Below are 26,980 nucleotides of genomic sequence, written 5' to 3'. Positions count from 1 at the left end.
ACAACAACAAAAAAGAAATGTGTGCGCAGATTTTAAATCACACAAAAGAGAATGTAGGTGCAAGAGTAGGTAGGCAAGACATTGAGTTTGTACAGTAATGTGAATATTTGCATTTGTGAAATGTGCAAAGTAGTGGGAATGTGAAGAACCATGAATGTGTAAGGTAGTGTGTGCACAGAGTGTGACCAAGATCACGTGCATATGTCATAATGAGATGTATCATAAGCTTATGTGAGCATTTGAGGTCTTGAGTGTGCAAGAAAAGGCAAAGTTGAGTGAGGGTGTAAGACCGCTAGAGGGTCAGAGTGCAAAGGTGTGTAGCAGACAAGGTTCTGTCAGTATGTGAGGTTAAATGTGTGCACATGGTTATCCTAGTGTGCAAGGTGATGTGACTCGCCAAGCTCATAAATGAATAAGACGGTGAGTTCGGGCAGTCATGTGAAATGTTGGAAAGCATGGGACTGTGTTGGAGAGCATGAGAGAGTGTGTATTTGTGCAAGACCGTGTGTATAGGAGACTTTTATGGGCATGCACATCAATGTCCTTTGACTATCTGAGATCATGAGTCAGTGTAATGCAGTGTGTCTATAGTGGGGTGAGTGCCCACGATCCTATGAAGATGACATTATGGGTGTGTGAGAGGTTCTAAGTGTTCAAGTCATCTAAGTACAAAGCACAATATAAGGAGACACTCTAGGATAAATGAGTATGTGAGGATGGGGCATTAATGAAACAGACCGTGTAAGACCATGTGTATGCAGGGTAGTGGCGTGTACAAGGAGGAGACCTTGTGTGTCCATGAGTGAGCACGTGAACTCTTGGGAACAAAGCTCTGTAAGTGGCCACCACATGGATAAGATGCAGCACAGAGCAGTCGTTAGGAGCATAGACACCAACAGCCAGGCTGCTGGGTCCATATCTTGCCTCTGTCATTAGTAGAAATATAATCTTTGGCAAGTAACTTAACCTCTGTAACAGAGGTAATAATTGCCTCTTACCTCATAAGGTTGTTCAAGGTTTAAATGAGCTAGTATCTCTGAAAAACTCAGAAAGAAAAGAAAGGTGTGTAATAATGTGATTCTACAAAGTTGTGCTAGTGAGTGAGGTCACCTGAATTGTATGAACAGGTTGATACAAAGCTGAAAAAATGTCTTCATACTCCACCCCCATCCTGATGTGCTGTGCTTCCCAGCGCTCTGTCCAAAACCTTCTCCCCATCGTCCCTGGGTGATTGAATCATCTGGTTTTATAACTGTTAACTGTTCATGGAAGCTCCGTGAAGGCAGAGATCTCTCCTGTTCTGTTCTCCCATGTGTCCCCAGCACCTGGAACAGTGCCTGGCACAGAGAAGTGCTCCACAAATATTTGCTGGTTGATTGGCTGAACCTGTCCTGACTCCATCCCTTTGTGTGACCTTTTCTCTTCTTAAGGTTTCCATTGCCCTATCGGCCAGTGACGTGTTGGAGATGAACTTCACTCAGGTTTGGCCTAACTTTGAGGTGTAGGGCTTCTAGAAATTGGGGCACTGTGACTCTGGAGGGGAGGGACAGAGCGTCCATATGACTCCACCCTGGTCCCTGCCAGCACAGGCTGCCCCAGCTCAGGCCCCCACTCCTACCCTCTCCCAGCCTTTCTCCATGAAGAGCCCCGTCGTGGACCATGCGCAGTGTCGGGCTCACTCACATCTCTCAGTGGTCCTGTGAGGCAGGTCCAGTGGTGTGCTCAGTTATATAGGAGAGGAGGTCTGAGCGCTAAGAAAGCAGGATTCAAACCCGACTCTTTCTGACACTCAGAGCGCATGCTCTGAGCTCACGGTTCTCAATCCCGACTTCCACTTTAGACACTCTGAGACAGAATAGATTCCCCAGGCCTCACCACCAGAAATTCTGCTTTAATTTGTTGGGAAGGTCCCTGGTGCCTTCAGTCCCTCTGGACAGCAGGCAGGAGCAGCTGGAGGTGAGAGGGACATCAGTGCCCTCTTCCCTTCAGTGACCAGCGCAGTGGAATGTAACTTCTGTAGAGTCATGAATTCATTCTGTTTTGTTCACTGCTGTATCGTCAGTGTCTAGGACAGTACCAAATGGGTAGTCAAAAAATACTTGTTGGGCAACTGGATGAGTGAAAGAACAACATGCATGCTGTAACTGTTTATCCTCTCCTTTCTGCTCTGTCCATCGGAAAAGAGCCCTGTGAAAATGACCACAGAGGTATTTAATGGTTCCTATAAGATTCACCCAAGGTGACACAGCTAATAAATGCACCAGAACCAAAACTCACACCCATGTCTAGCTGTGTACCTTCCACTTGTCTCAGAAGAAAGAAAACAAACAAAGAACAAAGAAGATGGTAAACTGGGAAAAGAGAGAAGACATCTAATGTCTGTGTGCGACAAGTTTGTGAAATTAAATCAACCCATCTACCTTTAGCTTAAATTTGGTGTGAGATGGGCCGACACGGTCCTTTAAGCCCAGGAAAAATTGAGATTGCAACAGGAGAGCAGCTCTTGACCACCAGCTAGGGAGGAAACAGCCAGGCTATCTTAGGAAACTTACAAGGCAGTGACAAAAAGCACAGACACCCAAGGGAGGCTGGGAGTGACAAGGTCCTGGGAAGGGGGAAAAGTCAAGTGCTGGGGTCATTTCCAGCCTGACTCTCTCTAAGACAGGACAGTGCTCCTTGGGGACAGGAAAGACTCATTGGAAAAGGAAGAGAAGGAGGACCCTGCTCACAGTTTCCTAGCTGACAGAGGCCCTCAGTGGAAGGGGGGCCTCCTGACCCCTTTGGGCTGGCCCCCTCACTTGACCTTGTAAATATTGCAGGGCTTCCCACTGCCTTCAGGGTAAGAAGAAAGATTCTCAGCAGCTTACAAGGCCTGGCATGCGCTTCTGCTGCCCACCTTGACTTACTTCCAACAGCTCTCTCATTTGCCTTCTTACCTCAGGGCCTTTGCACATGCTTTCCTTTCTCTTCTTGGCATGCTCTTCTCCTTCCTGCTCCCCTGGCCAACTCTATTACCATTTCAAGCCTTGGCTTAAATGTGACTTCACCCAGGAAGATTTCTTGAACTCTACTGCCACATGGTGTCATGTCACTTTGTACTTCTTCTTGACACTTTTCTCAGTTGCAGTTAAATAACTATTATAATCACTTGTTCACCTTAAGCCTTTCTTACCGGACTTTGGCTTCCAAGAGGGAGGAAGCCATGTCTAGGTATTCTTGCTGTGATCCCAGCATTTTGCTCCATAGCGATTGGCAGTGACTGCCAAACATTTTCACGTCTTGAGACTCAGCGGCTCAAACTCTTGGAGTTGTGAGGGTACTTATAAAAGCCTAGTGAGGGCCCTGGCCGGTTGGCTCAGTGGTAGAGCGTCGGCCTGGCGTGCGGGGGACCCGGGTTCGATTCCCGGCCAGGGCACATAGGAGAAGCGCCCATTTGCTTCTCCACCCCCTCCTTCCTCTCTGTCTCTCTCTTCCCCTCCCGCAGCCGAGGCTCCATTGGAGCAAAGATGGCCCGGGCGCTGGGGATGGCTCCTTGGCCTCTGCCCCAGGCGCTAGAGTGGCTCTGGTCGTGGCAGAGTGATGCCCCGGAGGGGCAGAGCATCGCCCCCTGGTGGCGTTCCGGGTGGATCCTGGTCGGGCGCATGCGGGAGTCTGTCTGACTGTCTCTCCCCGTTTCCATCTTCAGAAAAAAAAATACAAAAAAAAAAAAAAAAAAAGGAAAAAGCCTAGTGAAGACTGCAACTATGCTAAATACAATCCAGTCCTTCCGACCAGGCTCTTCAATTTACTAAAACCTGAATGTCGTCTTCTCCTTGCAGGGGCCCTCTGGTTTAGTAGAGTAACCTGAATTTTAACCTTAACTCTGACACTGAATAAGTCTAAATTAGGCATACATTATTTAAGCCTGCTGAGCCTCCTTTTGTCCTTCTAAATTGGAGGTAATAAGACTTACTTCATATGTTGCTCATTCATTCTTTTGATTACAACAATTATTTGCTGTGGATCCCACAATCTTGGTGCTAGGTGCCAGGGAAAACAGTAAATAATACCCCTGGCCTCTGCCTTCAGCATCTTGGAGTCTAGTGCCGGAGGTAGACTAGATTTAATCAACTGTCACAAAAATCAATGTGATGCAGCCACAGCAATGGTCCAGAGAGATGATGGGCCAGGTCTTGGGTGGCAGTGAAGTGGGGGAGGGTTGGTTGATCAAAATTAATTGAACTATCTGTGAGGCAGCTAGCACACAGTAAGTGCTCCATAAAGGCAAGCTGTTTGACAGGTCAGTGTCTTTGCTCAGAAATGCTGGCCAGAATGGATTAACTGGAAAGATGCAAAGGAGCCAGGGAGGACAGAGAGAACCACGAGAGAGAGAAACAGAGAGTGAGACCAGCTCCAGTTTCCTGCCTCGGTCTGCTTGTTTGTAAGAAAGTAGCCTTGTGCCTGAAAAGCACTGAATTTCAAAGAATTAGTACAGGTCCCAGCTGGTTAGCTCAGTGGGTAGAGCGTCAGCCCAGTATGCGGACATCTGAGTTTGATCCCGGGTTTGATCCCGAGTTGGATCCCAGGTTCGATCCCAGGTTTGATCCTAAATTCAATCCTGGTCAGGGCACACAAGAGAAGCGACCGTCTGCTTCTCTCCCCCTTCTCTCTCTATTCCCCTCTTTTAGCCAGTGGCTCGGTTGGTCCAAGCATTGGCCCCAGATGGGGGTTGCTGGGTGGATCCCAATCAGGACTCATGTGGGAGTCTAATTCCCCTCCTCTCACTTAAGAAAAATTAGTACAAAAACAGTGTAAAACATCTCACTAATAGTTATATATGGAATAAATGTAGAAATAATAATATTCTGGATAAGGCATCAAGTAAAATATATTATTAAAAGTCCACCTTTCTAAATGTGGTTACTAGAAAATTTTAAATTACATATGTAGTCCACATTATAATTCTTTTTTTATTTTTATTTTTCTTGAGAAGCAGGGAGGCAGAGTGACAGACTCCCGCATGTGCCCCAACAGGGATCCACCTGACAAGCCCCTGACCGGGCAATGCTCTGCCCATCTAGGCAGCCGAGCTATTTTAACACCTGAGGTAAGGCCATGGAGCCATCCTCAGCGCCTGGGGCCAACTTGCTCCAAACGAGCCATGGCTACGGGAGGAGAAAGATAGAGAAATGGATGGAGAAGCAGATGGTCACTTCTCCTGTGTGCCTTGACCAGGAATTGAACCTGGGACATCAATATACCTGGCTGATGCTCTACCACTGAGTAAACTGGCCAGGGCCATATTTCTAGGAAAGTACTGGTTTAAGTGATTTACAGTTAAGAGTTTTCTGTTACATACAGGCAAAAAATATATACAGGGGTAGGCAAAAGTTGGTTTACAGTTCATATAGAAAATAATACGATAATTAATAAGTAATATATGGAAAAATTGTTTCATGTACTCACAACTGTAAGCCTACTTTTGCCCACCCCTGTGTATCCTAACAGACATAGGTGTTACTCTGATTGTAGAGTTGGAAAAATTGGCAACTCAGGATTTAAATGAGTTGCTCATGACCACATAAGTATGGCAGTTGGTGGTGGTCAGACAAGTGTCCTGATTAGTACTTCCTTCTCTGCACCACTGAAAGTCTGAGGCCATCCTTTGCGAGTTCAAGGTTTGGAAGTATGGCCCAAACCTCAGCTCTGAAGAAAGCATGACCATTTCAGAAACCCAAGGGAAGCCTAGGAGATTTAGAGATCACGCTGAGACAGAGAAGAGACACATGGGCCAGACCAGGGGACTCTGCCTCCAAATAGCGAATGGACACTGAGGACACCACCCCTTCTGGCCAGCGACACCGGCCTATTTCTAGAAACCTGTCTGAGGTCCAAACGTCAGTGTCCCTGGAGGACTAAACAGAGATGGAGAGAAGAGGCTCAGGACAAACTCCTCTCCGGGGGTCCCCACTGCCTGTGGAAGTCCTTACCTCAGTCCAGTATCCTCCTGACCTTGACCCAGTCGGCTTTTCAGCTTTGTCTTCCCAAGTCTGCCAAAGCCCAGTTTCAAACCCACCTCCTTTATGATCCCCCCTCAGGCCACCTTCTTCCTCCACAGTCTCCTTACTTCAGACATTTGTCACCTCTTATCTCCTATGGCAACTATCTTGTCTAGATCTTGCTGATTTTGTTTAACAGCCATTCCTGGTCCTTCTCCCTGTCTTCTCACGTAGTCTCAGATGTGAGCACAAGCTCACTGGGCAGGACTATGGAAATATCAACAGATTTCAGACAGGGTTTGAGATGGAGCGTAGCAGGTTAGGGGAGTGAGCACCACAGCGTCCAGGGGTCAGGGGCTCCTGCCCAGGCACACCAGAACCGAACCTGGCAAACCAGGAATGCACACAGTGATGAACATATCTGCCCGTGCCACAGATACCCCTGCAGAGCCTCCTGAGTCTAGGGGGTCCAGCCCAGCTTGGCTCTAACCCACCTTGATAAAGACCACGGACCCGTTATCCCAGAGAAAGCAAGTCAAGCCTGAGATATCTTTGGGGGCAGCAAAGAATAATGGAAATTGCCTGGGCTTTGGGAACAGATAGACCTGATTCTGAATATCCGTTTAATTCCACCACTTTATCTCCACCCCTCCGTCTAGTCCAGGGCACACCAGTCCTCCCCGGTTGACTAGAGCAGCACCTCCCCTGCTCTCCCGCCTCACCCAATGCCAGTGCGGTCCACCCTCACTGCCGCCAGCCTCGTCTCCTTTATAAGATGCAGATCTGACCTGGCTACCCCACTTAACACCCTGCAGCGGCTTCCCAGGGTCTTGAGGGAGGGCTGCCTTGGGTCCTAGGAAACAGTTTCTGAGACGAAGATGAATGGGGTGATTTTGTGGTGAGGGCTCTCAGATCAACACCTGTAAGGAAGGAAGTGGAGTTTAGCAGTGGGAGAAGCTGAACCATTACAACCAAGGTTTCAGCTGATCCCACGGGGATCTCTGGAGCTGGCCCTTCAGAGTTGTCTGAAATCAGAGCAAGGAGGCCGGGTCTTTGTCCTCTGGTATCAACCAGTCATTAGCTGTGGGTTGCCCCAGAGCGAGGCCGCTTTGACAGAGAGCAGTGCCCAGCTATGAACCATCAGCAGCTAACATTCTGGCCGCTGAGGGGTGAGGACCTTGTTCCCGACGGGGTCTCAGGGTGGCCTGCAGCATTTACTCTAGGGATGAAGTCCAGACTCCTCCCTGTGACTCATGAAGGCGCATGACCTGGGTCCTCGAACCCTCCAGCCTCGTTTGCCCCACTTTCTCTCTCAGTCTTTGTGCTCCAGCCATTTCTCAACACAACAGACTCCGTCCCCATCTCCACGGCTTTGCACTCGAGGCTCCCTTTGCCTGGCACGGTGTGGCTCTCCGGGCACCCGGAGGACCCCTGTTCATACCTGCTCAGCAAAGGGAGCGTAGCAAGTTTACTGTGCAGAGCTGCTGTGAGTAGCAGATAGGTCACCCAGCAGAGGTCTCAGACTCTCTAAAGTGTTGGGTTCCTTCACTTGATGGGAAAGGATTGCAGGGTGACTGGTCACCCCAGTTTGCCTGAGACTGAGGGGTTTCGCACAATGTGGGACTTGCAGTACTAAAAGCAGGACAGGTCCAGACAAAACAGGACTGCAGGACACCCTAAATCTGAGTGAGAAGGAAAAAGGACATTTCATATTAGCACGATGTTTGGTGATGCACTGGTAAATATCTCTTTGGGGAAAGAAGCAAGCAACCCTGATTTGTAACGTTAGCCAGTTTCCATCATAGAAATATTCCCATCGTGGTCAATCAAGCTACCAATAGTCGAACAGCCAGCATGCACAATTCTTGAAAATTTAACAGTGGGCTCTCGTGAGCTGGTAGGAGCTGGTGCCAGCACCTGTGTTGAATACTGACTGTCACGTTCCTAATATCTGCAAACAGGCTACATGTGCACACACATCCTCAGCTTGGAGGTGTGTGAGGACGTCTCATCCCAAGAAAGTCACAGCCGGAGTGGACCTAGGAGACCATCTAGTCCAAGGCAACAAGCAGTCTGTCACATGGGCCACCTCCTCTGAGTGCTCCATCCGCAACGGACATTGCTACTTGGTCACAATGCTGGATCCTCACATCTCCAGGCAGACGTAGTCAGTTAGCTGGGGTTGTGTATGACAGGAAGCTGACTTACCCTTAGGAGGAAGTGGGGTTCAGCAGGCTTGGGGACCTGCGCAGGGCCACCCAGCAGGCGCAGCTGCCTTGCTGGCTCTCCCAGGCCTCCCTTGCCTTGAAGAGCTGAATGCCCCAATGGGGAGAGGAACAAAGGGCAACTCTTTTGGGATCTGAGTCTAGATTCTAGCGAATTCTGCTTAAAGCCTCCAAATGCTTTTTGTACCCTCAAGGTCTTATATAAGTGTCATTTATGGGTTGAGGGGGAGGGCACTTTTGCAGAAGTCATATATGCTTGTTGTGTATAATTTCAACAATAGAGTAATATTTTATTTTAAAAAGTACCATCTCTCCAGAGGTAATCCCTGTAAGAATTTAGGTCCTTCTCGGTTTTTTTTTTTCTATTAGTTTACGAGCCTATACAACTAACACGTAGACTGAAAGATTAGATGTTTTCCACTGGAACACTATCCCTGTCACTAAGAACACTACCTCGCACATAGTAGGCCCTCAGTAAACACTTGTTGAATGGCTCCTGTTCACTTTAAATGTCTTATGGACCCACTGTGGCCTTCTCAATGGGTCTGTACTTCATGGCATGGTCTATGAGTGAGCTGAACAGTCCCCTTCAGGCGAGCATTCAGACTGAGCCGCTCTTCCCGTAACGATCCCAAAGACGAGCTCGCTAGCTGGCTCACGAGGTGGCATCAAGTCCCTTCCCATGGCGCCCAAATGCTGCTGCCCATCAAAGCTCCTCTGTCTCCGGTTTCCCAGGATCACCACTAGAAGACCCAAAGTGGAGGAGCTGATGACAAATGTCACCAGCTCCCGGGAGCAAGGTCAGGTTGCAGGGGTGTGTGACAAGTCCCTGTAGCCTGCAGGGCTCCACCACCTCCACATCCAGAGGCTGCTGTCCCGGATGACGCCCCATGGCTTGCACAAGAAGCAGGGGATTAACCAGGCGACGCTGCCTGGGTGCTGACAGCACAGGGGCCTGTGGCCTGGGTGAAGCCCCTTTGCCAGGCACTGGGCCCGCTCAGCAACCCTCTGGGCCTTGGAAACCGGTTACAACTGGGTGTGTGAAGGGAGGAGGCAAAAGGGATGGAGGAGAAAGCATCTGGGTTTGGAAGGAGGCCCCCTAGTGGTCATTCAGGGCCCCTGTGCGCTGGCCTCCCCACAACCCTCATGCCCCTCTTGGCATGTCTAACAGCCATCTGTCACCCACGGTGTCCAGCGCTGAGCTCGTGACCTTCCCTCATCCCATCTCAGTTCAGGGCAACGCCATCCTGCTGTGGCTCAGGCCAGAGCCCCGGAACCATCAACGACTCCTCTTGTTCCCTCGTCCAGTCTGTGAGCAAAGCCTATTCAGCTCTACCTCCAAAACAGACCCAGGGGTCAACCACTTCTCCGCCTCTACCGCGACAAGACGGGGGTCCAAGCCGCCGTTGCCACTCACCTGCGTTATTGCATAAACTCACTGATCAGTCTCCCTGCTTCTACCCTTTCTGCACAGTCTCTCTCTCTCGACACAGTAGCCAAAGGAATCTCTTTAAATAAAGTCAGATCATGTCACTTGAAGAGTCCCCACTTTTCTTAGAGTGGAAGCCACAGGCCCCTGCATGAACTGGCCCCTCCTTCCCCTTCCTGGCAGGAGTGTTTAGAGGTGATGCTGGGTCCTTCCCTGTTCATTTCGTCAAGGGCCCACATTGTCAGGTTGTCTTGTCACAGATGCTGTGAAATTTGATCCCTTTGTGAGGATGGTATCCATAAAGGATTCCAATGTAACTAAAAATAAAGGAATAAAACCACTGTGCATGCCAAACAGCACTTCCTGCAGCCCTCGGTGTGTGACCCCCAGCTCTAAGCCACCAGCAGCATGTGCTTGAATACTTCCAGACACAGGGTGCTCGCTACCCACATGATAGGAGGAGGGGGTTCTGGAGTTCCCACTGCCCCTGGATCGCTCTGTGGATTCTGTCAGCTAGGACTGGACCCACAGGAGTGAGTAGGGGTCCTGGATGCTTCCCTCGGGATCTGGCCTCACCGCTCACCTGCTCTGTGGCTCTGGCTTAGGAAGGAGAGGAGACTACAGGACAACCCTCAGTCTATGGCAGGAAGCAAGCCCCTGGATGCTTCCCTCGGGATCTGGCCTCACCGCGCACCTGCTCTGTGGCTCTGGCTTAGGAAGGAGAGGAGACTACAGGACAACCCTCAGGCTATGGCAGGAAGCAAGCCCCTGGATGCTTCCCTCGGGATCTGGCCTCACCGCTCACCTGCTCTGTGGCTCTGGCTTAGGAAGGAGAGGAGACTACAGGACAACCCTCTGGGCTATGGCAGGAAGCAAGCCCCTGGATGCTTCACTCGGATCTGGCCTCACCGCTCACCTGCTCTGTGGCTCTGGCTTAAGAAGGAGAGACTACAGGACAACCCTCTGGGCTATGGCAGGAAGCGAGCCCCACACCGCACCCTCAGCCAGGGCCCTCAGAAGATGAGACTCGACATTCCTCAAGAGGGTGTGGCAGCATGGGCTGGTCCAGGGAACAGCTGCTGGGGACACAGAATTAGCAGGCTCTGGAAACTCAATGAATCCCGGGGGACTAGCCTTGGACAGGGGCGCGTCTGGGGGACTTGGCCAATTGGACATATGCATCACAGAAAACAAGGCCACAGAGGGGAAAGTAATTATATCCTCTTCCTGATCTTGCTAAGGGTCCACTCTGCTTCCCTGGGTTTCCAGATAATGCCAAGAAGCTGGCGTGACAGCAACTCAGCCGGCTGTCACGCTGACCACTGGCTGTGAACTGGGACATGAGATTTTCTAGATGAGGTTAAATTATGCTGATTCTACATTTGAGATGGAATCGTGCCTGGCTGGGTTTCATCCATACTGGCAGGACTCAAGGCAGAACTAAGTGAATCAAAGTCTTGGCTTATTAACTGCTCCAAAGTCAAAAGCTAGTGTATGTGCTGAAATATTCTCCCCATAGCAGGGACAGCTGAGATGCAGGTCATCCTGATTTAGTTCACCCTTTGGACTGTAGACACAAATATGGGAAATACTATGTTTCAGCATTCCTATATGATAGGCATTATGTTAAGTGCTTTTAACATATCTCATTTCATTGTTCCAATCATATTTTGAGGGAGATTTTGACATCCTTAATGGAAAAAAAGGAATTGGAAGCTCAGAAAGGTTACATGATGTCCCCATGTCTATAGAATTAAGAAGGGGCACAGCTGGGATTTGAACCCAGGTCTGGACACTCTAAGCCCTGAGTGCTTAAGTACCGCATGTCTCCCTTCAGTGCTATCAGACTCTCTTAGAACTAAAACACTTGGGTTTTTTTACAGCAATCAAGAAAATTTCAATTAAAAGATGCTTCTCTTAAATCTGAAAGTCTAAAACAAAAATAATTCCCATTAGAACTAAGAAATTTATTTAGCAAGGTAGAAGGATTCAAAGCCAATATACAAAAATAATTATATTTCTATAATTGTAACCTAGTCATGAACAGTTGGAAAAATTAAATTTAAAATGCCATTTACAATATCATGAAAATAGGTGTTAATTTTAGTTAACAAAAGATGTGCAAGACACTGACAACTGAAAAACATTGCTAAGTGAAACTAAGAACTAAGCAAATAGGGATATATACCATGTCCATGGACTGGAAGACTCATTGCTGTTAAGATGTCCATTCTTTCCAAATTGATGGATAGCTCTAAGGCATTTTTAATCAAATTCCCAGCAAGCTTTGTAGTAAAAGTTTTATAATGTATATAGAAATGGAAATGACCCAGAATGACCCAAACAGTCTTGAACAAAAAAAGCAAAATTGGAGGGCGTACTCTGATCTAAAATTTACTGTAAATCTCCAATAACCAAGGCAGCATGACACCGGCCAGCATAAAGTTAGACAAATAAATCAATAGAAAAAACTATTCCTTTGGGGAGCAATTAAATAAGTATAGAGGTTCAGTTGATTCAAGGCACACACATCATAGGCCCAGATAATGTAATACCAGGTGGTATTGTTTGGGACTCTATCCTGGCAAATTCATTCAGCTTCTATGTTGATCAGTGTCACCCCATTAAATTGAATTTTCTAAATGAAATTATTTTTAAAAAGCATAGGTTTTTGACACAGCTGTCATAGTTAAACATACAAATGTCATCTTTCTAGCATGTAATAGTAATAAAAGCACTAACCAGATGCCAAGCTCTGTTCTGGTTGCATATATTGGGGCACCATTTAATTCTCTCAACAAGATATGAAGATAGAATAATAATAGTTCTATCAACACGATCAAATAAAATAGCAAGTACTGCATTGATTATGGGAAATACTGTTTTATAATGACTTGTTTTACATTTTTGTGTGTGTATGCATAGAGTCAAAATGTGAAATACATATCCTTCAGTGGGTTGCAATTGTAAACATTTGAAAGCCACTAGTTTAGTAGATGAGAGAGTTTTTAAGAAGCCTAGCCTAACCTGCACTGGCACAGTGAATAAAGTGTCAACCTGGAATGCTGAGGTCGCCGGTTCAAAACCCTGGGCTTGCCTGGTCAAGGCACGTATGGAAGTTGATGCATCCTGCTCCTTTGCCCTTCACTCTCTTTCTCTCCCATCTCCAAAATGAATAAATAAATTTTTTAAAAATATTTTTTTTTTAAAAAAAGAAGCCTAAATAATGCATGTAAGTGTCTTAGCACAGAGCCTGGTACATCGAAAAGCCTCAATACATGAGAGATGCAGTTATATATTACTATCTTCAGGGCGTCCATGTCTCCTGGGCAGCTGCACAGGTCCCTGTGCTTAGGGAGGCCCCAAACTCAGTTTAGTGCTCTGCCATCATCATCTTGAAATTCTTAATGATCTGGGAGAAGGGGCCCCACATTTTTATTTTGCACTGGGCCCACAAATTATGGGGCTAGCCTTGATTCTTTTCTCTAGTTGTTTACCATTTGTTAAAATACTTATATTATGAAATATTTAACTGTCACTTATTATTATCAAATTCTCTGCCTCCTACCAGCTAGAGGACTGTGAGTGAGAATACTTAAAATAATCTGTGTCTCAGTTTTCTCACCTATAAAAAAAGGGTAGTGCCGCTACTATGGAAAACAGTATGGAGATTCCTCAAAAAATTTTTTAAAAAGCTGCCGTGCTCTCTAGTAATTCCACTTCCGGGTATTTATCTGAAGAAAACACTAATTATTATTTATTTATTTATTTTGTATTTTTCTGAAGTTGGAAATGGAGAGGCAGTCAGACAGACTCCCGCATGCGCCCGACCAGGATCCACCTAGCACGCCCACCAGGGGGCGATGCTCTGCCCATCTGGGGCATTGCTCTGTTGCAACCAGAGCCATTCTAGAGCCTGAGGCAGAGGCCATGGAGCCATCCTCAGCACCCGGGCCAACTTTGCTCCAATGGAGCCTCGGCTGCGGGAAGGGAAGAGTGAGACAGAGAGGAAGGAGAGAGGGAGAGGTGGAGAAGCAGATGGGCACTTCTCCTGTGTGCCCTGGCCAGGAATCGAACCGGGACTCCTACACGCCAGGCCGACGCTCTACCACTGAACCAACCGTCCAGGGCCAGAAAACACTAATTAGAAAGATATATGCCCCCCCCCCCCCCGTTGATACCAGCATTGTTAGCAATAGACAAGGCATAGAAGCAGCTTAGACGCCCAGAAAGAAACGAGTGGATAAAGCAATGTGGTGCATGCACACAATGGAAAACTACTCAGCAATAAAAAAGAATGAATGAAGTCTTGCCATTTTTGACAACATAGATGGATCTTGAGAGCGTTATGTTAAGTGAAACAAGTCAGAGAAAGACAAATATTGTATGACCTCACTTATAAGCAGAATTTTAAAAAGTAAAAAAAAATGAGTAAACAAAGCAGAAACAGGCCCATAGATGTAGAGACCAAGCTGATGGTTGCCAAAGGGAGAGGTGGGGGATGAGAAGTAAAAAAAAAATTTTTGGCCCTGACCGGTTGGCTCAGCGGTAGAGCGTCGGCCTGGCGTGCGGGGGACCCGGGTTCGATTCCCGGCCAGGGCACACAGGAGAAGCGCCCATTTGCTTCTCCACCCCCCCCCCTCCTTCCTCTCTGTCTCTCTCTTCCCCTCCCGCAGCCAAGGCTCCATTGGAGCAAGGATGGCCCGGGCGCTGGGGATGGCTCCTTGGCCTCTGCCCTAGGCGCTGGAGTGGCTCTGGTGGTGGCAGAGCGACGCCCCGGAGGGGCAGAGCATCGCCCCCTGGTGGGCAGAGCGTCGCCCCTGGTGGGCGTGCCGGGTGGATCCCGGTCGGGCGCATGTGGGAGTCTGTCTGACTGTCTCTCCCTGTTTCCAGCTTCAGAAAAAAGAAAAAAAAATTTTTAATACAAGAAACAGGGAAAAGATAGTTTTTCAACAAATGGTGTTACCTAGAAATAAAATAAAATAATTAAAACCTTTCATCTAATATGGATAATTAACTCATCCCTTAGTCTTTTTTTTTCCCCTGGTCAATGAAACCAATTATTTTTACTTTTCTTTATTAAAAATATAATAAAATAGGAGTAATAGTAGTGCTTCCCCATTAGGTTGCTGTGAAAGTTAAATAACGTGTGTGCCACGTGCCAAGAACAGCGCCAGCACATAGTACACAATCCCCAAATGTTAATTATTATTGTCATATTATTAGCTTTATGAAAAAAAGGCGACCTTGGGCCTGGTTTTCCCACTGCACGTTTTGGGGGAGGGGATTATTGATTAGATCGATGGTTGAGGAACTTGTCTGAACATCAGATGACTGAGAATCTGACAGCTCTCTGCGGAAACAGCAGATAGTCTGTGCACATAGGCACACGTCTTCCCTCAGTCTGGGGGCGTTTTAAAGGCCTCTGAGGCCAAGGTCAAGCGCCTCAGACAGAAAAGATTGCTGGAGGCTCTTCTCGTCCCCGAAGCCTGTGGGTCTCTGGGGTGGGAACAGCCAGGCAGCCCCGCGGCACTAAGGGCCCTGTGTACGCTTGCTTTAGAGTTTCAAGTCAATAGTTATTTTTAGCTTGGCTGTATATGGCCAGGGGAAGAAGGGGGGCTATAGGCAGGGCAAGGGTGCCAAAAGGTTTACAGCAGGGTTTAGGAGACCAGAGCCCCTCTGCCTGACCACCTTCCCCTTCCCACAAGGGAACTGGAAAGCTTAACCTCCAGCCAAAGAGACAAGCATGGCGGGGAGTGAGAGTCTGTGCAGGAGGAGTGTCCGGGGCTGCCATGGAGATGCCAGACCGAGTCACTACAGAGCCGTGATTTTCAAACGTTTTTGACCATGATCTACACAGTAAGGAACATACTTGACATCATAACACACTCATAAACGCAGACGTTTTTATACACACACACCACACATACATAAATACAAATATACCCACACACATACGCACGTCCCTGACTGAACAAATATTTCAGGAAACAATACTTTTTATCTTATTCTCTATGAAACATTGTGATGTTTTCTATTCTTTCATTTTTAAAAATGCAGGTCATGACCCACTAAATTGATTTAGCCACCTCTTGATGGGGTTGACACCCCCGGTTTAGAATACTGCTGCTTCCTTCGGTTTAGAGCAGGCACCTGTAACATGTGACATCAGGTAAGGTGGGCAGTGGAGGAGATGGGATGCACGTTCCCTTTGATCAAAACTGTGGGTAAGCTGCAGTTTCAGCTCAGTCTCTGGTTGGACAGCAAGTTTCGGACCCCCTGGCCTGGCTCACTCTGTTCTCTTGACCTGGAGCACTCATTCTCCGCCCTTGTCACCTGGCTCACTCCATACTTCAGAGCCTGGCTTGCCTCTTACTCCAGGAAGCCTTCCTGAATGTCTAAGTCTGGTTTAGCTGCCTGCCTCTTGTTCCCTTAGTCCCCAGTAGGTACTCCCCTGCCTGGAACCTAACAAACTGTATCATGTTAGCTTCTCTGGAAGGCAGGCATCTTTTTCATTCTGTTCATTTTTGTATTCTACCCACCACCATCCAGTGTAGGGCAGTGCTGGCTTCATAGCAATCCCTCAAAAAATATTTATGAATGAGTTAATGAGAGCGAATAGTAATAATAGCAGCTACCACTGAGTGCCTATTTATCCCATGAGAAATCTTAGGCGAGGTTAGGATAAGTGCATTTTACGGATGAGGAAACAAAGGCTCTAAGAGATTAAATAATGTGATCACACCGGGATGTGTATAACCCAGGGCTACCTGACTCCTCATCGTTCCTAATCACAGGATCACAGGATCTTATTTGTCCACATTCCCCTCCGCGCCACCCAGGATGGGGCAAAGGGCAGGTCCTTAGCAACCCCTCAGGGAACCGATGACAGGTTGATTAAAGAGATTTTCCAAAGCAGTGGCCACATCTAATTTTGGAGAGTTGCACCTCGTGTGTGGCTTGGGAGAGAGGATCTGTAAGGTTCCCAGGCTGCCTGAGTGTGGGGCTCTCACACTCGGGAACAGAGTCTGGACCTCTGGGAACCAGAGGAGCAGGTCTTCTGGTTACCTGAGCACACCCAGGATAAAACCCAGGCCCGCAAAGCCTCTTTGACCTGGCCTGTACCAACATCTCCAGCGCCGACCCTGCCTGTTGCCCTCAGTCACTGTTCCTGACACCCTGGTGTGCTTGCTGTTCCTCAAAGATGCCAAGCCCTGTCCTGCCTCAGGGCCTTTGCAATCGCCATTCCCACTGACTGTAAGTCTTCACTCTAGTCCTTTCCACCCTTGCTCCTCAGATTATCTTATCCAAAAACATGACCCTTTTCCCTCTTTGCTCTTTTTTGCATAACACTTGTGTAACTTCTGGAAATTACATATATATCTTTTCCAGTTTATTTCTGTCTTCTTCGTGAGACAGGGAACTCCCTGAGGACTTCGCTTGTTTCCTGCCTTGGGTCCTGGAATTTGTGTGGGGTGGTGCCTGACACATAGTTGGCGCTCCATAATATTGGTTGTATGAATGAATGAATCCCTTCTCCGCTTTTAGACATATCAGGGCATCAGCCCATAGCTTCCCAGAGATGTGTGTCCCTGTGATTTCCCTCCAGGCCTCAACACACACACACACACACACACACACACACACACACACACACCGCTTGGTTTGGAGAGGGAAGGGAAGACGCGTCGGCACACATGTACTGAGCACCACTTTGCAAGCACTGACAGGCACTAACTGGCGCTGGGCAAGCACTCAAGGGTATCTCCACCTTATAGCCAGAGAAACTGAGGCGTGCTTTCCGCTTGTCCCCGGTGCTTAGCACCGTGTTGAGTGTGAACATCCAGTGACTTGAACTGCACTGAATTGCAGAGATTCAGCAAACAGCTCAAGGTCACCAAATTAGAAAATGTGGCACCAGAATTTGTCCTCCGCGCTGTTCCAGCCAGAGCTGTGCTGCCACCACTGCACACGCAGAAACTCCAGGGACACAACCCGTTAACAACCAGACACTCAAGGGTGGGCCCTCACCAGCTACCTACCAACTGGAACCGTAGTCAGGAGCCCATCCTGCACCAGAGACCGCTGTCTGAGGCAAAGGCCTCAGCTTGAGCAAACCGTCCCCCCTGGCTGACTGCCCATCTGCCCCACCCCAGCCCACTCCCGGACTGACCACTTCCTGCCCTCCACTAGAAAGAGGGCAGACTAATGATGACTATAATAGCCAACAAATGTCCTCTGGTGCCAAACATATATATTTTAGTCAGCCACAGTTTTGAGTTATCTGTGTTGGTGCCTCTTCCGAACAGGGCACATGAGGGAGACGTCATAGAATGACCCTGAGCTGGAAGGGACCTGAATGAACACTTCACGCAACCAGCAAACTTTTCCTGTAGAGCTGAGCAGTAAATTTTTTTAGGCTTTCGAGCCAAGAGACAAAATTTAGGATGTTATGTAGGGACTTGCTTGCACATAATTTTCACAAGTCACAAGATAGTGTTCTTTTGATATTTTTCAAACATTTCAAAATTTAAAATGACTGTCAGCTCACAGGCTGCACAGAACAGGCCACAGGCCAGCTTGGCCTGTAACGTTTGCAAGCCCCTGATTTAAAGCAATACTTAAGCTTTAACGTGCATAACAATTGCTGGACAAGCTTAAAACAGATGCCTGGTTCCCCATCAGCCATTCTGATTTAGAAGGTCTAGGGGGACCCCTGAATTTGCGTTTCTAACTGGCAGGCGTAGATCCTGCCTGTCCACTGACTACATTTTGAGCAGTACTGATATTCGAAAACACCGCCTTTTATGGATGAAGAAACTTGAGGACCAGTAAAGTGATATGTCGCATCAAATGAGGTGATGATATCTGCTCTGCCACTTCCCAGGACTGTTTCATCACAGAAAGTTCCTCTCCGTTTCCTGAGCCCACTGAGTCTTCTCATGCTTCTGAGATTTTCATTCATCCCTCTCTCTCCTACTCCCACCCTCACCAGTGCCATTGTCCTGTCAAGATCTAGCTCAGATGTCACCACTTCTAAAGCAGTCTTCTCTCTACAGCCACAGCACTCTGTACATACCTGTGGATAATGGTTTGTCTACCAGACTATCTTTGAAGCCATGGCTGTATCTTTTTCTTTTTATTAACTTTATTGGGGTGGCGTTGGTTAATAAAATTGTATAGGCTTCAGGTGTACAATTACAGTACATCATCTGTATATTGCAGTGTGTTCGCCACCCTAAGTCAAGTCTCCTGGGCTGTATCTTACTCCTCTTTATCGCTAACCCTTTTACAATGCCTGGCAAATAGGTGTCACAGAAATACAAACTGAACAGAAGGATGCATGGATGCATGGAGGGATGGAGTGATGGATGGATGGATGGTTGGATGAATACTTTATGATCTAGTCCTTGAAAATAATTCCTATGGCAAAGGTGAGCCCAGCCCCCACTTCTGCTAGCGCACAAGCTAGCATATACCCCATGCTGATCGTGTTCCTAGCATGCAAACAGCGGCAGTCACGTCGTGCTCAGTGTGTGTTGAGAGGACATTCATACGGCAGGCCTCGTACTAAGCACTCGTGCCAATCCTCTCAGCCCTGTTGTTGCCCCACCTTTCCTAACAAGACCGATACTAAGAGAGGTGGAGTAGCTTGCCTGAAGCCACACAGCAAATATCATCCGGGCCCCTGTGATTCTGTGTCGTACCGCCCCTCGCTTCTAATCGGTGTCCCTCACCCTGCTGGCCCCGTACCCCAGCTCTGCAGGCCCCGGGCTGGGCTCACCTCCATCTGCATAGGTCTCAGTGCCGTAGCCGTCCTGTAGGCCATTGTTCCAAGTGCCCTCGTATTTGGCGCCGCTGCTGCTGCTCTGCCGGGTGCCATAGCGTCCCTTGAAGCCATGTGTCCACTCGCCCTTGTAGAGCCAGCGTCCCTTGGTCTCTATGCCCAGCCCATGCCTCTTGCCTTGGCTCCAGTATCCCTCGAAGGTGTTTCCACTGGGCCAGGTGTAGACGCCGGCCACTTCAAAGCCAAAGTTCCAGGAGCCTGAGTATTCGCCCTGGCCCTTGGGGCCTGTGCACAGCCCGTGCCCATGGGCCTTGCCGTTCTCCCAGCCCCCACAGTACGCCCCGCCATCGTCAAAGTCAAAGCGGCCCCCACTCATCTCATCATAGCCCCTGACAACCTGACTGTCCTCCAGCTTGGGGGTCGGGGGCGAGGGGGTGCCCACGGCACTCTCCACGCTTGCTCAGGGCTGGGCCCCCCACTCACCACCGCCGCACCCCAGCAGGGGGAAAGCAAGATGCCACCAGAGGCTGAGCGAGCTCAGGAGCCAAGTCAGCACTGGGGTGGCTGGTCAGTGCCATGCCTGGGAGGTCCCCACCCAGTCAGCCAGCGGAAGACTGCCAGCTGGGGAGGAAGCGGGAAGGGAAGACTCAGAGCCTCCCCAGAGCGCCCCGGTTCTGCCTTCCATGAGCCAAAGGGAAAACGCTGTGATCCCTTTAAGAATCACAGGGAAAGGGTGGGGTGGAGGGGTCCCCAGTCCGGCTCAAAGAGGGGAAGTTCCCCTTGGTGACAGTCTCAGCCCCCGAGGCTGAATTCCTGCAGCCTGCTGGCCCCCTTCTCCTCCACCCCGTGGGTGTGCGGGGCTGTCGATCTGCTCGCACTGCCCCGCCCCTCTCCAGTCCTGCCCTCCTCCCGGGACAGAAAGGTCAGTGTTGCCCTAACAAGGCCATTGGATCTCAGAAGCTGCTCCCAAAATAACACCCTGGCCGGCCCAGCCTCCTTCAAAGTAGGAGGGGTGTTTCAGATGGGGCTAGTGCTTCAGACCCTGGGAGTGGCTGGAGGGATGAGGAAGGGAAACCGAGAAGGACGTGTAGGTATCTGGGGCAGTCTGGTGGCTTCCCTTTCCCTGTGTGAGAGCCCTCTGCCACCTTCAGGGTTCCCCGGGTCTGCGGGAAGGGAGAGGGCAGAGGGATTGGGAAGGGCGGGGAGAGGAAGACTAGCAGAACACCCAGTCCTGGCACAGTTAAAATCCCCCAGAGCAAATCTCAGCCCCACCACCATCACATGCCCTCGCGGGTCCTGGGGCTACGGCACCACCACCGCCACCGCTATAAGGAATCTGGTGACCTAGAGAGAAAGGAATGGGGCCTGGTTTCACATAAGCTTTTGAAAGCAGAAGAGGGAACTCAGGAAGAGAGGTGAGGTTCTGGAAACGGTCTGGAGATACAGCAAGTCTGAGTCCAGTGCTCAGACACAACCCCAAATTCCGTCCACCCAGGAACCCTGAAAACACCCGGGAAGAGCCTTGTGCAAAAGACACCCATCACTCCTCATTCCTCTCCTACAAAGCGCCGGTGCCTCCTCTGTCTCTGAGACGCAGGGTTGCCAGCTGTGTTGGCAGGAGTTTGTCTCAGAAACACTCAAGGGTTGATTTTTTTTTTAATTCTCTTTCCAAACTCTCGTTCACTCTGGCATCCTAAGAGCCTGTGAAGCCAGGCCTCATAAAGCTCCTGGGGCAGGAGAAAGGGCAGGAGCGGAGGGCCTGGGTGGACTCCCAGCACTCAGGTTCCCACCAAGCTCCAGTGCAAGGGACATAGAAACCTCCAGGACTAGAAGCTGTGACCAGGGTGAATGGCTGCAAATCCTAACTGAGCCCAGGGTTAACAGGAGCACACCGGAATTACCAGAAAGGTACCACCAAGAAAAGTAAGATCTGGGGGGGGGGGGGGGGGGTGTTGGAAACCAGTAAAAAAGCAAGCACAGGAAGCTCTTGAGAACATTAGGCTATTTATTATCTGACTTCAAACTTATACTCAAATCGCATGACTCAGGCCACTTAAAATCACTGCAGAACTTTTGTTCATTTCAGAAATGGATAGAAAATATTCACTCCCTTCCTCCCAGCTGACTTTCTAGTTCTTAAGACTTGGTTCCTTCATCAATCACACACAGCCCCGTCTTAAAGAGCCCCTTCTGTGTCCACATTTCACCCCCAAGTAGAAACACCCACCCTCTATGCTCACTATCACTGGCTGTTTGCCAAGCTGACAGGCAGCGAATAGCACTCCATAAAGACTGTATCATCTGGGTTTTGTCTCAGCACCCGGCCAGGTTGACTGACAGCCTGCTTGCACGCTTCACGGCTAAGAAGACTTCTGTGCTGCCCCGGAGTGTTCTGCCTTTGCCACTTCTCACCTAAGTCTTTGGAGAATCACACATTTCTTTCCAGCTCGCCTCACAAGGGGCGGGGAACCGGCATCTCAAACTGGAAGCTAGGGGAGGTTGAGTCGCTCAAGTTCAATACCCTTTTGTAGTTAAATGCTGAGCAAATCACCATAATCCTGTTCTAAGGCTGGGTGGCTGCTGAGTCCTAGAGAACTGTTCTTCCTCCATAAATTTAGCCACTGCTCATCCGTACAGCTCCCTACAGTGGTTCCTTAAAGGGCCTGCATGCATAAGAATCATGAGTAGAACTTAAAACACATACAGATTCCAGACTCCCCACCCCACCCCCAATATACTGAATTCTTTTAAAGAGCTCAGAGGAAGCTCTCATCCTGGTCAAGAACTACTGCATGTTGTCAAATTAAGAAACTTGATTAATAACATTTATTGTACATATTCATGAATCTCCTTACTTACCATAGGCTGTGTATGTTACCAAACCCAAGGGATTCAGTGCCTTGGGTGCTCTATTCAAAAGTGAGATGTGGTTACCCAAGGTAGTTTTATTTATTTGCAGCAAATAAAGAAGACAGGGGCTTCATATCCAAAGCTCTGCCTTCTGGAATGGAAGCTTAGCCATTGCTTATATTATTTGGCCAATTTCATGTTAATTTAAAATTTTTTATATTTGTGCAGCTGTCAGCTCATCCTGTTTACTGCTACATCTGCAAAATACAGTGCTACATTTTATTATTATTATTATTTTTTATTTTTATTTTTTACAGAGACAGAGAGTCAGAGTGAGGGATAGACAGGGACGGAGAGATGAGAAGCATCAATCATTAGTTTTTCGTTGCGCATTGCGACACCTTAGTTGTTCATTGATTGCTTTCTCATATGTGCCTTGACCGTGGGCCTTCAGCAGACCGAATAACCCCTTGCTCGAGCCAGTGACCTTGGGTCCAAGCTGGCGAGCTTTTTTTTTTTTTTTTGCTCAAGCCAGATGAGCCCACGCTCAAACTGGCAACCTCGGGGTCTCGAACCTGGGTCTTCCGCATCCCAGTCTGACGCTCTATCCACTGTGCCACCGCCTGGTCAGGCCGGTGCTACATTTTAACATTTAGCAAGAAATTACACTTAGTTAAGAATGGCCTAGGCCCTGGCTGGTTGGCTCAGTGGTAGAGCATCGGCCTGGCGTGCAGGAGTCCCAGGTTCGATTCCCAGCCAGGGCACACAGGAGAAGCGCCCATATGCTTCTCCACTCTTCCCCCTCTCCTTCCTCTCTGTCTCTTTTCCCTTCCCCTCCCGTAGCCAAGGCTCCATTGGAGCAAAGTTGGCCCGGGAGCTGAGGATGGCTCTGTGGCCTCTGCCTCAGGCGCTAGAATGGCTCTGGTTGTGGCAGAGCGACGCCCCAGATGGGCAGAGCATCGCCCCCTGGTGGGCATGCCAGGTGGATCCCAGTGGGGCGCATGCGGGAGTCTGTCTGACTGACTCCCCGTTTCCAACTTCAGAAAAATAAGAAAAATACAAAAAAAAAAAAGAAAAAAGAATGGCCTAGACCTTGAGACCTTTGTCCTCTAACATGTCGGGTAGATACTTGTAGAGTTAAATATCTCTTCAAACCCCAGTTCTGGCCCTCACAAACTGTGTGACCTTGGACTAATTGTTCATTTCTCTAAGCCACAAAATATTCATCTCTAAAATTATCTCTCTCAAAGGGTTATTAATATTAAGGATAACAGTATCTACCTTAAATGGCTAGGTGAAGAACATGAGTTAATACTGTTAAAAAAAAAAAAGACTTAAAATACTCTATAATCACTTAATAAATGTTAGCTAATATTAATATTACCCTCACATGATAAGTTACTTTTCAAACTATCATGGTCACTAAAATAGCCACCAAAGAGGGAAGAGAACACTCCCCAAATGCTGAGTACCTTGATACTGAAGTACTTCTTACTCTTCCCAGTGTGTGTTTTCTCAACATCACGTTGTGGTTTTCTCATTTTCTTAAACTGATGGACTACGTTAGTGTTAAAGGGACACTTTGATTTCTTAAAAGTTTTAAGGCCTGACCAGGCGGTGGCGCAGTGGATAGAGCATCGGACTGGGATCCCAAGGACCCAGGTTCGAGACCCTGAGATCACCAGCTTGAGCGTGGGCTCATCTGGTTTCAGCAAAAGCTCACCAGCTTGGACCCAAGGTCGCTGGCTCGAGCAAAGGGGTTACTTGATCTGCTGAAGGCCCGCGGTCAAGGCACATATGAGAAAGCAATCAATGAACAACTAAGGTGTCAAAACGAAAAACTGATGATTGATGCTTCTCATCTCTCTCGGTCCTGTCTGTCTATCCCTATCTATCCCTCTCACTGACTCTATCTCTGTCCCTGCATAAAAAAAAAATTAAAAAAAATAAAAGTTTTAAGTAAATTATTTGCCAGGTCTGCTGTTGGCCTTACCCTGACCAGTGTGGAGCTTTTTGACGGACCATCACTTTTTAGACCCGCCCTTTGAACCAGTGTGTTTCGGGGAAAGGGAGCCCTCTTGTGACTATCTGTGCATTACAACAGGTTTTCCTTGAGAAAATCAAGTTCTTTCCACGAAACGGAACTTACTAAACCTGCAGTGAATTTTAAACTGTGTGTAAAAGTATCTATCCCATTCTGCTTCTCCCCAGGTCTTTTCTTGCTGCACAGTTCTGTGGTCAGATGGGGTAGTCACTTGCTTCCCATGCTTCCTTCTCAGCTTCTCAAGCGTGACTGCTTCCTAGGGAGCCTACAGAGAAGGGAACCGAAAATCCAGAAGAGAGAGAGACCTGCACACAGAAATCCGCCAGAGTTCTCAGGGTTGAAGACTCAGCTGAGTTAGCCTCACCTCCCCAGACAAGTTTCCTGGCGGGTTAGGTAGCTTCCCACACGCAGGCTCCTCCCCCAAACTAGGAGTTGTTTGAAGCAAGGATTCTCTTCATTCCAAAACAATGCAGGAACACCTTCTCTGTGCCTAGTACTGTGGCTCATCTTCATGCCCAGGGCCTGCACAGTGGGTGCCCTTCATCTCTCCTTCTGCACAGCACTTGGCAGCTGACAGCTCTCTTCTTGAAATGTTTTTTCTTTCATTTGACTTCTAGAACTCTTCTCTTGGTTCTGCTCCTACTGCTTCTACTTAGTCTTTTGGTGGTTCCTCCTCATTTTCCTGCCTTCTCTACCTTGAGAATGTCCTAGAGCTTGGTCCCAGACCACTTCCTTATCTACATTTGCTGCCTAGGTGATTGGCTTCAGTCTCAAAGTTTCAATAACATCCGTATACTTGTGGCTCCCAAATCGGTGATTCCAGCCTCTACCCCTCTCCTACCTTCAGTCATATATCCAACCACCAATTCAACAGCTCTATGTGATATATCCTAAGCATCTCAGACTCGATGAGATCAAAACAAATTCCCAACTTCTCCTCCCAGATCTGCCCTTCCAGCCAGCTTCCAGCCTATTAAAAAGCATTGGAGTTATCCTTAATTCCAGTCTTTCTCTCATTCTCTGTGTCCATCAGCAAACCCTTTCGGCTCTACCTTCAAGATGATTTCAGAACACGTCTTCTCTCCCGGCCCGCCAAATGTCCAAGCCACTAGGAACTATTGCCTGTTCTACTGCAACTGCCCTCCTGGCCTCTCCTTCCCCTAGCCCCTCAGTCTACGCACAGCGGCCAATGCTCTTTTAAAAGGCAAGTCTGATATCATGTCTCTTTTCCTCCAAACTCCATCTCCCTAGGAGTCAAAGCCATTAAAATGGCCTGCAAGATCCTCCATGATCTCTCCCTGCCCTATGCTTCTGTGACCTCACCTGCTTCAGGCCACAGGTATCCTTGCTGCTCCTCCTGCCAGGAATGCTCTTCCCTCAAATTAATACATGGCTCACTCCCTCACTTTCTCAGGTCTTATCACAGAGGCTCAGCTGATCACCCCAAATAAAATAGCAGCCCCTCCCCCTGCCCAGCCCTTACTATCCCTCAAGCCTCTCTCCACGGCGCTTTCTCTGAGGACAAGGATGCTGTTCCACTTACTCTTGCATTACTAGCACCTAGAGTAGTGTTTCTGGTGTGTTGTAGGCATTTGATAAATGTGTTGAATGAACGAATGAATGTTTAATGAGTAATTATTACTGAAGGCATATGTCAGGATGCTCCTCTTCAAACATCAGAATAAAAATTCCTCAATACACAATCGGAATCCATTTTCCAGGATCCATCAGAGAAAGATGAGTTCAGTAAGTTGTACTCGAAAAGGTCAAATGTCCATCCCCATGAGGAATGCACATTCAAGCTGGCGCAACTGGGGTCTGAACAGAGTCATTTTTAGCTTTAAGATTTATGATCTGAGGAAGATAATGAAATGTAAATACTTACAACTCATTCTTGCAAATTTGGAATACCTGAACTTCCATCCAAGACTGGATTTCTTCAACAGGTTTCTCGGCCACCGGAACTTTGCCTTTCTCAATCCTGACACCCCCTCCTCCTAACAACTTTGTATGAAAGGAATGTGCATCATTCTTCATTCTCTGGTGACTTCTGTTAATATACAGAACTAAGTTAATAACCAGATGACTGGTTTGAAAAGCAAACCATAAGGACTTCAGAGACTTAGGAACTACCTGAATCCAAGTAACTGGCTAAGCCCACTTGCTTGACTACTCTCCAGTATAAAAGGTGAAGCAAGACAAGAGTTGTGGGGGTGAGGGTGGGTGCCTCTACAACCAGTTCTAATAGCTGAGATTAGTGACTTTCAAAGCATGGCATGGGGGTCCACACTTTCAGGGGATTTGCAAAGTCAGGTTCCAATTTAAAGTGTTATTTCTATTTACATAAATGGATTTATGGACTCAATATGTTTAAAGTAGAATGTTTTTAAATTTTTAGTTTTTGATATGGTAAATAGTGATAAATATAGCCCACATAAGCAAAAGCTCTTTGGGATTCTCAATTTCTAAGCAGTTTTGAGACCTGACTTTCAAAACTGTTGCCTTAACTATATGAAATAGTGCACCTTCTGTTAGCGCCAAAATCTGTTAGTTCCTAGTGCTGTGATAGAAGGCATTCTCTCCCTGGCTTGAACCGTACATAGCCTTCAGATGGTTCAAAATCCATACTAAACTAGTAACCAGGGGTCTCTGATTACTTAAGTTCAG

The 26,980-nt window shown here is 48.1% G+C and overlaps 1 protein-coding gene across 1 annotated transcript in view; it reads right to left on the bottom strand.

The window, feature by feature from the left end:
* Positions 1-20,281, bottom strand: part of JPH2 (junctophilin 2) — a 58,370-nt gene extending 38,089 nt beyond the window's left edge. Inside the window, exon 1 of the mRNA XM_066387736.1 lies at positions 19,417-20,281. Coding sequence (XP_066243833.1) covers positions 19,417-19,795 — 379 coding nt within the window. The 5' untranslated portion in view covers positions 19,796-20,281. The remainder of the gene's footprint in view (positions 1-19,416) is intronic.
* Between the last annotated feature and the right edge of the window lie 6,699 nt (positions 20,282-26,980).

Source organism: Saccopteryx leptura, chromosome 5 (assembly GCF_036850995.1).
Source record: "Saccopteryx leptura isolate mSacLep1 chromosome 5, mSacLep1_pri_phased_curated, whole genome shotgun sequence".
NCBI classification, from domain to species: domain Eukaryota; kingdom Metazoa; phylum Chordata; class Mammalia; order Chiroptera; family Emballonuridae; genus Saccopteryx; species Saccopteryx leptura.
Note: the sequence above shows the minus strand (reverse complement) of the source record. Positions and strands in the feature narration are given on the sequence as shown.